The sequence below is a fragment of the Rhinolophus sinicus genome, linkage group LG07 (assembly GCF_036562045.2).
Source record: "Rhinolophus sinicus isolate RSC01 linkage group LG07, ASM3656204v1, whole genome shotgun sequence".
Lineage (NCBI taxonomy): Eukaryota > Metazoa > Chordata > Mammalia > Chiroptera > Rhinolophidae > Rhinolophus > Rhinolophus sinicus.
The window spans coordinates 71,106,259-71,120,572 of record NC_133757.1 but is presented as its reverse complement, the minus strand read 5'-3'; the positions used below and the strand labels follow the sequence as shown (position 1 = coordinate 71,120,572).

The 14,314-nt window shown below is 54.5% G+C and overlaps 1 protein-coding gene across 3 annotated transcripts in view; it reads right to left on the bottom strand.

Moving 5' to 3' along the window:
• KDM4B (lysine demethylase 4B) overlaps positions 1–14,314 on the bottom strand; it is a 137,046-nt gene that overhangs the window by 44,144 nt on the left and 78,588 nt on the right. For all 3 annotated transcript variants that reach the window (XM_074337631.1, XM_074337632.1, XM_074337633.1), the window contains exons 8-9: positions 10,621–10,724; positions 6,242–6,379 (exon numbers count right to left, since the gene is read on the bottom strand). In XM_074337631.1, coding sequence (XP_074193732.1) covers positions 6,242–6,379; positions 10,621–10,724 — 242 coding nt within the window. The remainder of the gene's footprint in view (positions 1–6,241; positions 6,380–10,620; positions 10,725–14,314) is intronic.

Sequence of the window (14,314 nt, the reverse complement as noted above, 5' to 3'; positions counted from 1 at the left end):
AAAAAAGTTGTAGAAAAAGACATATTAAGTTAGTGTATGTTTTTTGTTTGTTCTTTTTCCCCCTCCCCCAGCCCCCAACTCCGATTTAAGCCATTGTTCTCAATCTAGTTGTGGAGGACGCAGCTCAATGGCCTATGTGGGAATCGAACCGGTGACCTTGGCACTAGGAGCACAGCGCTGTAACCACCTGAGCCACCCGGCCGCCCCCTAGTGTATGTTTTTAAGGCATGCCAAACTCCACCACACAGAGCTAACATTTACCAACATGTGGGCAAATTCCGCTTACACACACACACACCAAATGGTATGGCATTTCATGGTCCAAAACCTCACTTATTCATTCAAAGTGACATATCCATCTCTCCACACCTATAAACCCCATGAGCCCATTTTCATGGCTGCATCATATTCCACTGGTTCACCCAATCTGGTCACAGATACAAACTTTCCACTAGTATAACTACTGATGCAATGACTATCCTTGGGCAAGAAACCACCGTACACTTGCTGAGAGGAAGTACTGCTACATCAAAGGAGACGCACTTACAACTGATAGCAGATGCCCTCAGGAAGCTGCCCCTTAGGGTTCACCAGCAGCCCCCCACTGGGCAGGGCTCCAAGCCCACAGCCCCCGGGGCCTCCCGGCTCTAAACACATTTCCCAATCGCACAGGTAAACAGAAAGGATCGCCCTGGTGATCAGTCGGCCTCCTGCGTAACTGACGCTCCAGTGTCTGCTCCGCACACCGGCATCGCCCGCAGGCCTGCCCACACCCTGTGTACCAGTCATTTGTGAGCTGCTTAGCATCTTTCCCCATTTTTATACTGGGTTATCTTTCTTGGCCTGATAAGAACTATTCTGGATGGTGGGATTTAATTTTTTTAACAGCGTTACTGAAATCTAGTTCACACGCCCTATAATTCACCTACCCAAAGTGCACAGCTCAGGGGTCTTTACTATAGTCACAGTGCTGTGCAATCACCAACAGTATCTAATTCCAGAACATTCTTATCACTCCAAAAGAAGAAACCCATTCTCGTCAGCAATCACTCCCCACCCCCAGCCCTGGACAACCACAAACTCACTCTCTGTCCCTGTGGATGTGCCTGTTCTGGACATTTCACATACATGGAATCACACACTGTGAGGCCTTGTGTGTCTGGCTTCTCTCACGGACCATCGTGTGTTCAAGGTCCATCCACGTTGTAGCAAGTGTCAGTACATTCTCCCTTTTATTGCTGAGCAGGTGGTAGGAATGGAAATGTCTTCCCTCTTTCCACTCACCTAATTTTCAACACTGTGTATTCCTCAGTTCTGAGTCTCCTGGAGCTGATGGATGAAGCCAGCAGGAAGTTCCCAGCCCCTTCCCAGAGAATCCCCCATAAGCTCTGCCTCCTCCCCTGGGGTCCCAGGCCCAGCCCACAGGTGTGGGTTCTGAGTCATTATATAGGAACCCTATTTATTGCACCGGATGCAGCAGGTGGGGCATTTTCCTCCACACACCTCCTGATGGAAGCCCGTAACACTCTGCCACAGCCTGGGAAGCCCGCAGTGACAGGCTGTGTGGTCCAGAAGCTGTGACGATGGCAGCCACCCTTTGACTAGTGTAGGCTTTCGCAGGAGCTGCTGGGCGCTGGGTTCCAGTGCATTTGGCTGAAGGAACCTCTGCCCAGAGGAAACTAAACCACTGCTCCCTGCTTTGTGGATGATGGGCCCTTGGGGGTGCATGTCACCCAGCCCAGTGGGTGCTCAGGGTCCCCGGTGGTCATTCACCGGCAGTGGGGTGATTAGCAGGTTGGTAAAGAACCTTGGATTCCCGGATTCTGGGGGAGTCACTCTCTCTAACATCTAGTTCCTGAAAGAGGAATGGTTCCTGGTTTCTACAGAAAAGGCAAATCGAAGCTCTGTGGAGTCCTCATTTCCACAACCCTGCCGGTTGGCCCAGCGTCCCCTCCCAAGAAGAGAAGCTCGTGAGGCTAAAGAAACCCACAGCTCTAGAATCGAGGGTCCCTCTCCACTCCCCGAGGGAGTGGTCTGTTAAGTGGTTTCATGTCTGGCGATGTCTAATATCTGTCGTGCTTAAGGGACCTCGAACCCCATGGTTGCAGACCACAGGCGAGAAGATGTCTTTAGCGGGAAAGGGAGGTTTGCAGATGAGCAGCCCCAAAACCAATAGCCTCGGAGATGCCCTTAGCGGGAGTCTGAAAAAAGACTACATTGAGCTTACAACACCTCAGTGTCAGCGGGTCCACAAATACCGCATACAACCACCCAAATGCCTGAAGAGAGAAAGAGGAAACGTAGAAGTCAGGCTAGACAGGGGGTCTCACCAGGGGCTGAGCCTGCCCTGAGGGGCAATGTCTGGGGACATCTCTGGTTGTCACAACTGAAGGTGCTCCTGGCATCGTGTGGATGGGGGCCAGGATTGATGCTCAACCCCTCACGGTGCCCAGGGTGCCCCGAACGTCCACAGTGGTGGTGGTGGTGGGGGGGACACTGGGGACACTCGCCAAGCACAGAGTCCCGCACTCCGTGCTCTCCCACGTCTTCCCATTTCACGCTAAGACAGCTCCAAGAAAGGGCGTCCCCTTTTATACACAGAGAAGCTCAGAGTCATCTAAAGATCGCCGGCTAGACATCCCCAGGTTCCCCGAGGAAGGGACATGACAGGCACCCCGTTTCCCCCGCCCCCACACAGGGCGGCTGAGCAGGTGCAGGCAGCCACGCGCTTTGCTCCTGTGCATGGATGGGTAACGAGGGTTAACGTCAGTGAAGTGCCTCAGAAAGGAAACTGGGAGAGAAAAACCGTCTCAACTTGACAATGGACACAGAGCCAGTCAATGTTCTGTGTTTGTGCTACAGCGAGGGGTGGGGAGAGAAGACCCCCTAGGCAGCTTTCTGCAGTGGATGGCCAAGGAGCTCCTGAGGAGGGGCTCTGGCGACAGGCTGTAAGCTCCTTTATCCAGGATTTTACAGGCAGGAGGAATCTGGGAGCCCCCCTGCTCCACAGTCAGGTCAGCTGGGCAACCACAGCTACCAGTACCCTCAAGGGTCCATCTGGAACCTCTGGAGGCAACAGTCTTGATTCTGTGGTTCTGGGGGTACAGGAGGTGACTGTTCGGTCCTAACTGGCCGGAGCCAGGGCTGGTAGGAGAGGCCAGCACCAAGTGGCAAATATTTTCAGCTTTGCAGGCCAGAGGGTCTCTGCTGCAATTACTCAACTCCACCAGTGAAAGCAGCCACAAACTACAGGTCAACATATGGGTGAGGTTACACATCAATAAAACTTTATTTATAAAAGTGAAATTTGAGTTTCCTCTAACTTGCCACGCCACATGCTCATCTTTTTATCTCCGCCCGCACCCCGCTCTTTAAAAATCATTCTGTTTGCAGACCATACAAAAATAGCTCACCGGACTTGCCCTGCAGGCCCCAGCTCTTGACCCTGCTCTGGAAGGAGAAAGAACACGAGTACCTGAAACACACACAGGCCAAATGTGCAAGTTTGGCGTTTAATGCGTTAGCACAGAGGCAGGATGACAGAAAAGGGACAATGGATCGGCAGGGGCTTCCTGAGAGCCTAAAGAAGGCAATGAGCCAAACAATAAAATAGTCCCTAAAATCAGGGAAGTGGAAATTCTGCCCCTGGGTTATGTTCTGATGAAGGTGCTAGGAGGAACTGGCCCCAAACACGGATGGGGTGGGGCAGCTCTGGCTGGCTTAGCAGGGAAGAAGTACTGGGATCCTCCCCTCTCCCTAAAATCTGGTTGAGGACCTGCGTGTCCCGGAGCGCCAGCTGCCCTGAACGACTTCCCTGCCTTTCACTGGTCCTGCCTCTGACATGCCTCAGCTTGTTATGTGCAAGGCCAGACGCCCTAGGCAGCCTGGACTAGTTATGGGGGCAGCAGAGCTTGCACGAGTTGGGAACTGCTGCCCCATTTCAGCGTCCCAAAGCCTGAGAGGTGAAGTCTGGCACCACTACACATGGCCACCCCATGGCCAATGGTCATCCCCGGCTGCACCCCTCTCCTTCTCACCGCAGGGGCCTGGGCAGCCGGGGCAGCTCTGTGAGGGAGCCCCGTGCAGTGCCAGGATGCCTCGGCTTGCTCGGAGCGCCGCGCGCCACTTGTTCAGTAATTTCACGCTCTGCCGCCTGGCAATGTAAGCGTGGAGGCCCAATCTAAGGCTGCACTTCCCAAATGTCACTTGTTTGTGAACACATGGCTGAACCCAAAATTGCTTTTAATATCTGGGCAGTCCCGACCGGCCCTGCTCAGTTTCGTCTCTGACAGCACCTTTAGGACAAGCCTGGGCCCCAGGTTTATGGCTTAATCGCGGCTCCCGTCACAGCAGGTCACGGCACACACAGGTCCCACAGATCCTCTGCCTTGAGCCTTACCATCCATGTGCTCCCATCGTAAAGCACACAAAGAAAACCACACGCCTGGGATATTTAATTACTCCTTTCCATCAAATGGGGAAATCCTGACATTCACATGTCTCCTCTCTTAATGATGCCCAGGGTCTCAGCCTGTGATGGTCCGGCCACAATTTTCTGAATTAGGTATGAAAAGCCCAACGCTTTTAAATTCTGGGAATGCCTTTCCTGTCTTCCTTGCTACAAGGCCCATTTACTGAAACAGTAAAGCTAGAGAAAAGATTAACTAGAAAAACAGAGGTTAACAAATTCACCTAGACCAGCGCTGCCCAGTTAAAATACAAAGCAAGCCACCTTTGTAATCATACTGTTTATGGTCACCACATTCAAAAAGCAAAGAGAAACAGGTGACATTCACTTTAGTGATGATGTATGTTTTATAACCCGAGCTATTCAAAACTATCAGTCTACATAACCGACATAAAGAGACGCTTGGCGAGACATTTCCTGTTCTTTGCTAACCCGGAGTCTTGGCTGCCACGCACGCTGTGCTCACAGCTCAGCTCCACACGACTGGGCCACAGCTCAAGGCCATGACACCCCGTGTGGTCAGCGGCCACAGTACTGATCATCACAGCTGAGACTCTTTTGTAAAGGTCTGAGGTCTCGAACGTGCTGGATGTGTCAGGGTCTGGGTTCCAGGTACTCTCTTCCCAACACTGATCCCACCGTTTGTCCCAACTCCGGACCCTGACTGGGGACAGCTGAGTGATTCTGTGGAGGAGCCCATGGCTCTGACGTGGGAGACTGGCAAGAAACACCCTGTTTTCACCCTATATGGGCCCAGATGGAGGGGCCCCTCCTGTTCCATGTGCCCCAGCACCAGAGCGTAATACCCATGAGTGCCTGGGCCTGTCTTTGCTGTGGAGAGATTGGGTCAGAAGGGGCTGAAACCCGTGAGCCAGGGCCAATCGACCTGGCTCCAGCCTGATGGGAGGAGCCTGCTAGCTTCCTCTGTGGTGGCCAGGACAGGCGCCGATGGCCAGGTACACGATGGCCAGTTACAGTCCCGGGAGGAAGGGCCCTGGTACCAGCAGCTGGGAAAGGGCTGGGCCTGTTGCCCGCCCAACAGCCCTCTTTCCTGCTCCCCCCTCCAAGGTTCCATCATCCCTCACTTACTGGGTGGGCCTGAATTTCACAAACCCTCTGTATATCCTGTCACTTGGACCTCCAAAGACACAACAGCCTCCAGAGGGAGACAAGCAAGTAGAGGGACATGAAGCAGGCTTGACCCCACCCCGCATCCAGCCGCTCCGTGGTCTTCCATCTAGGGGCCTTGTACCCTCCAAGCTGTCAATCAAAACCACACAGACAGGGGTGTTGGAGCTAAGGGAATTTGAGAACAAGCACTCAGTTCAGATGTCATATCTGCTGGCCAATAATTGGCTCTCAGAGACTAGAACTGGCAAATTACAAGAACAAAATTGGCAAATTACTAGGAAAAAAATCAAAGGATTCTCCTTGCCTTCCAGTAACCTCCAGGGATGGCGAGGCAGCAGGCAGCCCTCAGGCCCAGAGAACATGTGATCTGCTATGTCAGGGTTCCGCTGGGAGACGGGGAGCCCCAGACCCCAGGCCTGCCCAGGCCCTGGCTGCCACATATCCACCCACCCCATCCTAAGCCTCCTCCCCGTTCTTCCACATGAAGAACATTCTGGGGACAAGTTTGCTAAGGATCCCAGACACAGACCCTAATGGAGAGTCTGGGCTCCCAGCTCCCATACTGGCCCTGGGCCTGAGGGAGCAGGCTGGGGGGGACCAGCCCCCTTTTCACAGCCTTCCACGCGGTCAGACGGCGCTTACCTGAGTGGCCACCTTGCCGTAATCAATCCACCGCAGAGTAGCAAAATTGGTGGACTCAGCACAGTTGAAGCCGTGATTGAAGCCGGCATGGTAGCCATAGGGAAAGGTGATCATGAACTCCCCGGCCTCCTGCGTGATCTGAGGAGGAAGAGGCCGACAGGTGAGGGGACGCCCAGAGTTAGAAGGAAGGGGAGTTTGTACATGACTCGCTTGCTGGAAATGACACCTGGCCACCAGGAGCCACCAAGGAACACGGAAGGGGGATGTGGGCTCAGGGAGCTCCCAACATGTGCCACAGAGCCCTGACTTCAGGAGCCAATGGAATCCACCAAGTGCAGGTGGCTCTACCTAACTACATGAGCTCCAGCCAACTGCTCACATGGTGGCGTCCAGGTCAACAGCTCGCTACCAGCCCCTGCTCCCCACAGCCAGCTCAGACCCGAGGTGACAGACTGCAGATACGGAGGGACTGCTCAGTGCTCCCACTCAGGGCCACTTTTCATTTGCGGTGAGGAATGGGGTCTCCTGCTTTGGAGGAAGGTGGCTGTGCCACACCTCCTACCCACTGTGAAATGTTCCCATACAGTGGGGGGCAGGTAGGGGGCAGGTAGTGCTGGCGGCAGCCTCCTCATAGGACACAGTATGCAGGCAGTGTGGTGTCCTACCCTAAGATGACCTAAATCCCCTCTTCGTCGTCAGCCCAGAATGTCTACTTTATTCCAACAGGTAGGTCCTCCCATGAGACAGAAGAAACACATCAACATGGGGGTGGGGCACAATGTCAAGGTCAGAGCTCTGTAGAGAGAGCTGTTTCTAGACCTATTCGAATGGCCTGGAAACGCAGACTTTGAGACAGAGACCCTAAACTGAGAGCTGGATGTGAGTGACTGGGGTGGGGCCCACGATGACCCCCAACAAGACTTCTGGAACTGCCACCCCAAGGCCTGGAGGAAAAGGTGAGGCTGCAGTTTCATCCCCCATCCAGGGAAGGGACACTCCCCGTAACCACACTGATCCCCCACTGCCACTGCTGCTGAGCGCATCAACCAAGCACGCCAAGAGACGACACTACCCAAAGACAGACCACGAACAGTGGGCATTGTTCTCACTCGCCAGGACATGAGGTAGGGCTATGGCCCAATCCACAGCTGTGTAAGCTGAGGCTGGTGGCGTGGGAGCGACTCTCTCTGAAGTCGGGTGGGCCTGTCTTTTCTTTGGTTTACTGTCAGAAGGTACAGATCACAGATTGTGAGGAGTTCTGAGTAACCACCGCCCAGACAGGAAACGACCATTCTGGTATCTGGGGAACTCCAGAACCCCCGGTACCATTCACGCCACTGTGCTTTCTGCCACCACAGATTACATTTCTTTCTAGGGTTTCATGTAAATGAAATTGGATGGTCTGTACTCCTGCATCTGGTCTCTTTGCTTTTCGAGATTGATTCATCCCACCATGCGCATCCATCCTTCCCCCTTTTTGTTTGTAAATGGCATTCTGTCGTGTGGCTGTCACTGTTATCCATTCTCCTGTGGACAGACTTTGGGGCTCTGGCAAACAGAGTTGCTGGGAATACTTGTGGGCCGGTCTTCTTGCAGCACGTGCTAGCATCTCTTCTGAGTAAACAGACACAGAAGGAGCCCTGCAGGGTGTCAGGGCGGGTACACGGCGACATCTCCAAGAAAGTGCGGAACACTTTTCCACAGCGGCCGCTCATCTGCAACCCACTGGTGGTGAGTGGCAGTTCCCTCTGCTCCCCTCGGCTGGCATTTGGGGTGTGTGATTTCAGCCGTGTTTGTGGGTGTGCAGCGGGATCTCCTCGTGGCTGTGATCGCCTTTCTCTGAAGTCCACAGACGCCACACTGTGTTGGTTCCTGCGTACGGCTCCTTGTGCGAAGTGTCTGTTCAAGCCTTTCACCCCTCTCTACTTATCATGTTGTTCATCTTTTTGATTGTTGATTTGTAGGAGTTCTCGGGCCTGCTGATCTTTACTTATTCCCCCAGAGAGATGAGCAGAAATCACTGGATTTGTTTAAGTACCAGCGAGACGTCAAATCCTGGCAGGGTTTTGGGGGGGTGGGGGGGAGTGGGTGGCAGGAGATGGGGAGGAGTGAGACTTCCAGAAACCAACCAGAGAGTCAAAAATCAATCAAAACTGACACAGCCTGGAGAAAAACCAGGCCTTAAGAACGCTAAGATAGTTTTCTTTTCAAATAATGAATTGCACCAATCAAGGGAAGTCAGTGAGCATTAAGTTATATTTTTAAATTCCTGTCCAAGTGACAGCTGTGTGTAGGGAGTGAAGCGTGCAGCAGGAGACGGGCAGAGAATACTCAAGTGTCCCTGAGGTCCCAGCCACCCCGTCCACATAAAAGGCCAGCTTTTGCCACAGGACTCAGAGTTGTGGGGGTTTTTTGTGTGTGTGTGTTTTTTTAATGCAATTACTGACTTTCTTATTCTATTTGAGCTGTCCCTGGAAAGTGCTATCTTGCTTTTCCTCCACCAACTTGCACACTCCCCTTTCCTCCTCCAGGGCACGGCCACCCAGTGTAGCATGACCTGGGACACAGCAGGGTCTCAGGGACACCAAACTTGAGACCCCGGGTGTGGGGGAGATGCCTCCACTCCAGGCTGGGGCAGACTTTGGGGCCAACTTCCCCCTGCCCGACCCCCCACCATAAATCAAGACCTAGAACAAAAAAAGGCACTCAGGACAACAAGAAGAGTATGTTACAGTCAGGAAATCTACGTCCCGATGCTTCATTTAGAGCCCATGGTGTCTGTCCTCGTGTCACTGTCGTCAACATTATCCCAACAGTAAATTAGAAGGTGCTAGGCTGGGATGATGGATAGGCCAGGCAGCAAAGTAATAAGGAGTGAGGGAGCGCCAGGCCCCAACGCCACTCATGGAGAAAGCCCGAATTCAGCTTCCTGTGCGAGCTCGTGCAGAATGAATGAGGAAGTCAACGGCAGCTTCCAGAAATACACACTTTTAATTATTAAAAAGCTCTCTATTGATCTGCTTTTTCTTTTAGAGGTAAATACCATTACAGAGATTTATAAGTGGAGTGTGGGAGTCACTCCTTTCAAGGCAGCAAGGAATTCAGATCAGGGACCACTGTCGAGCCCTGACACGGCGCCCATTGGAGCCTCGAGACATGGGCCTTTGCCCCACTGGCCTCCGGAAGAAAAGGGGGCGCACCAGCCGACTCCTGCGACCAGCCTCCCTGTCTAGGAAGCACCACTTCAGAGAATGTTCTTGACAAACCACAGGAGGGAAGTTCTCACTTCCATGAGCAATGCTGCGATCTGTCTGCGAGGTTCCCGGTAACGAAGGGTGTTCAACCGGAAGACACGCGGAAACCTGCCCTTCCCAAATGGCTGGGAGTGGCCTCCTGGTTTCGGCCCTGACAGAAAGAGCGACCCCCTGATACAAGCACTAATGCTGTGGGCAGTTTGACTGAAGTGTCAGAGCAATTTCTGACTTGCTGCCACTCAGGCAATAGTGAGGCGCAAGGGTCTGATCACAGAACTTGCTGCTGCCTGACAAGTGGCTCTTCCGGGCAAACCTTCAGAGACCGAGCTCCCAGGAGCCTGCTCGGCCTACCTGGGCGGTTCTGGCACATGCCTCTTGCCTACACCAACTTGGGGACACAAGTCTAGCCTTTCCGGCCCAGAAGGCTCATCCTTGCGGAAGGAATCAGCGGGACTGGATTGCCGAGCTCGACCCCAGGACAGAGCCACCACCAGACCCAGGTGCTCGAGCCCTATGGGGCCTCAGGTGTCGGCTGATCTGGCCCAGGTGCCCCCGCCACCTGCCTGCGCCCTACAGGGCAGTGGGTTCCCTGGCTTTAGGCCTCATTCCTCACAGCCCTTCGGTCCTGGAGCAATAAAGTGAATGAGTTCAGTCTTCCAGCTGTGAGAAACCCAGATCATGCATTTCCAAACAGATATTCACTCTCTCAAAGGAGAGCTGCCCTGGGCCATGGGCGGGGCCATAGATCAAATGGGGCAGCGGGAGAGGGGCCTGTCCAGGGTCTTGGGGTCTTCCCCAGCTTCCTGGGAAGTCAGCAGGAGCTATCCTTCCACCTGCAACCCGACCCTATACCACGCTGCAGAGGGGCCGCCCACTGGCCACATGGCACCTGGGTTTGGGTTTGGGAAGGGGTGGGAGGGAAAGTCAAGGCCCCACCCGATTCTGCCCTCTTCCATCCTGACCCTCCACCTGAAGATTTGGAGGGTGACTGCTCAGCCAATATGGCCTTCCCCTGGCTTGCCCTTGTTCTACAACCTTCTTGAGGGTTAAGAAGTCAGTTTCCTGGGACGTGTGGTTACGTGGGCCTTGGCCCTAGAAGCCCCTCCTGGAGCAGCCCCTGCGTACCCGGCTGAATGGGATTCCATACTTCTTGAGGATGATAGGCGAGATGAGGGTCATCTTGTGCCGCAGGAAGGCGTCGCAGCCCTGGGAGCTCCCCGGGAAGAACCCTGCAGTGGAAAAGACGGGCGTCAGTCAACGGGCCAAAGCTAGGCCAGGCCAACTCCCTCTGGGCACCTCCTTCCTCCCGTCGAAGCACAGAACACAGCGCCTGCACATGGACCTCCTCACACAGCCCCACGTGCTCTGCTGGTGGCAGGTGATGGTGAGGCACTGGCCTTCCTTTAGTGAACCCAGAGTAGAGGACAGGCCAGGCTGTCTATGTGAGAGGACGCACACCTCCAGCACATACTCACAGTCACAGATGGGGCACAGGGCGCAGTGTGACTGCACAGACACTTCCACTCCAGCCCCCACCAAGAAAACGACCTACTGTGTTGCACGCATGTGGTCATTCAGCCACGTGAGACCACAGCTGCAGAGACAGGACATGCGAGCAGATGCTCTAGAACCAGACAAGTTGCAACCACTGAGGAGTGAGTGATGCCCCTGCCCCCCACACAACCAAGTCTGCAACAAGGCGCTCTGCACACACGGTGCCCATGGCCACCAGGCCGGCGAGGAGACCGAGGCTTGGGCCATCGATCCAACCGCCCGGCCCCCAGTCCTTCAGGGAAACAGCAGAGCACCCACAACTCCTGTCCCTAACCCTCTGTTACAAAGTTCACCTTTGGGCTTGATTTTTGTCCTAGACTAGCTGCTGTGTAGCTAATTTAAAGTAACATTTGTAAACATAGGAACTCTGACCCTGGGCCCTATCTGCTGGAAATTGTGTTTAACACAGTTCAGGGACATTTCCAAATCACTTGCTAGCTGAAGGTCAAATTAATGACACACGTCTTATGGTTAAAGAAGCAAGTTCTGGAATTCCACCTGAAGGCTGTGGAATGCCACTCAAAGGCCGCTGGGCTTCTCATCTCGGACCATCTCAGAAGGGGAGCAAAGTAGGGCTGCCATGAGGACTTGGTGAGGAATGTTCCCGAGCGTCCAGCACCCTCCAGGGCTGACCTCACGGCACAGGCAGCCCTGAGGACCCTTCCAGAAGCTGACCCAGACCTCAGTGCACTCTCTCGATGTGTCACTGGTTAAAGAGGGCACATGCATGTATGTGGGCATGTGGGTGCAAGCACACAGCTCCACACATGCTGACATGGGGGAGTGGGTTTGATGCTTTCCGTACTGGCAGATGGCGCCTGGCTGCAAGGGGACAATGGCAAGGTTCTGGGAAGTGTGAGAGATCACTGAATCCTGCACGTTTCCTCTGCGCTAAAAGCATTTCAATTAGAGTTATGGCTGCCTGCCGCCCGGCCCGCCGGCCTCTGCACTTCCTCTTTTTAATGCACAGTTGAAGTAGCTCTCATTAAAGCTCTAATAAAGGCGCACATTTTAAGTGATTAGCACCAATAACGCGCCCACACATTAATGCGCTCTCTGTGGGCTCCACAACTCTCCCGGCGAGCCCACTAGGAGTGCGGCTATTCATTTTCCATATTAATCGCACACTCATTCCACCCATCTCAGTAACAGAGTCAGTGACACCTGCCCTCAACAAAGTTTGGAAGGGACACCTAGGAGGGCAGCGTCACGTGCCCTACAACCTCCCCGCTTTCCTCCAAGGAGGGGAGAGGAGGCCTCAGTCAGGGGCCACAGAGGAAAGCCTCGCTACCTCTTCCCGATTCTCCTCCGCAGCCCAGGGTTTCCCGAATTCTGGCAGCTGCTCCACCCTGCAGAGGAGTGACTTAATGAGTCCATATTTTTCAAGAAGCCACCATGGGTGGCCTCCTGCAGACCTAAGAGCTTGCTTGCTCTTCCTCTTTCAGCCCCAGCCACTAAGCCTCCTACCAGCCACCCAGGTCCTGGCCCGTCAGAGACACCACGGGCAACAGGGCCCTGGCTGCAGAACGGTGCAGGGAGCACGGCCCATTTCCAGGGAGAGCGGCGGTGGCACCATCGGCGCCGGCAGGAGCCCCCACAGCACCGTGTTTAGGTTCTCTAGCTGTCATTCAGATCACCCAAAACCTTTGTTTTCTAGTGGAAAAGGCATATTGAGCGAGAACAGACTGCATGGGTAACTGCAGGATTTCAGAGAAGTTGTCAGCGATGTGCTCACCAGTGTGTCCATGCTGACTGCCCCGCACTGTTTTCTCCAGGGCTCTGCAGGTGTGGGAGGCTGAACAGAGACCACCCAAGATGTCCCCGTCCTAATCCCCGAACCTGTGATGATGACCCTTCCCTGGCAAGAGGGGCTTTGCAGATGGGACTGAGTCAGGGCCCCTGAGATGGGGGATGACCCTGGATTACAGAGGGCCCAGTGTCATCACAGGGTCCTCATAAGAGGGAGGCAGGAGGCTCAGAGTCAGGGAGATGGAAGAGGCTGCGCTGCTGGCTGTGACGATGGAGGGGCCATAAGCCAGGATGTGGCACCTCTAGAAGCTGGAAAAGGCGGGGAACGGTTCTTTCCCAGGGCCTACTGAAGGACCAGCCCTGCCCTCACCTGGGATTAGCGCTGTGACACCCATTTTAGACTTCTGACCTCTAGGACCGTGAGAAAATGGGTTCCCACGAGGGCAGGGTCCAGGTTTCCAACAGAAATGTTAACACAATAGTACCTGCCTCCAGACAAGCCTCCCTCCTTTCTCGGGGGAATTGTGTCACTGGGGTATAGTATTTGCGATCATATGCACAGCTCTCAGTGCAGCTAGGACAGGAGGCCCCTATTTTTCCAGAAAGATCCACCATTCCCTTCTCTAACGTCAAAACACCAAAGGGAAGGGGAAGAGAGTGTGCAGTGCGTGTTCTTTGGTGAGGTGTGAGGAGGGGCCAGAGGATGGGGGCCGGCAGTGAGGGATCCTGCACCAATGCTGAGCAATGGCTTCCAGAAGGTTCTGTGGCTGCCTGTGGAGTGCTGGGCTATCGGTCACTGCCGCCCAGAGGGTCAGGATGATCAGATGTCCCTGTGCTGTCCAAGCAACTCCTGAACAATGGGGTCCTTACCCCACCTGGGTGCTGGCTCTCAAGCTGAAGGAGTGCGGGACGAGGAGCAGAGTGCCATGACAGGAGTGACGGAAGACAAGCTACCGGGCCCCTTCTTCAGAGTGCTCAGGTGCCTCAGTGCCACCCAGATGGGTGTCTGGCAGGTCCCTAGAGACCCCTCGCCCTGAGGGCCTGCCCTTACCCTGAGAGGTCAATGACCCTCTCCAGACACAGCCTGGGATGGGACCCCCTCTGACAAGTCCTTCCACCCCAGGAGGCCCCAGGGAGGGTCTGAATACAGGTGTTGGGACAGTGGCTGCTGGAGGGGCCATTTGCTGAAGGAGGCAGGTGAGTCAGCACCTCGCACACAAGGCCAGAGGCCTTGCAGCCACTAGCAGCTCCGAGGTCCAGGTGCGGTGGCTCCTAAGTGACTTCTCGTTTTCCACACTGAACAAGAACGTGAGCACTTAAGAAAGGGCATGACGCAGTGCCAGGCGCGGGAGGGAGACAGAACGCGGCTGCCCTTCCTGGCCCGCGGGAGCCCGCAGTCACGTCCAAGGACTCCGTGCTAAGCAACCGGAAAACAAGCGCGTTTAAAGCAATGACAGTCTGTGCAGAATCCATGAAGTGACAAACACCCTAGCAGAGGGACCATAGATCTGATCAC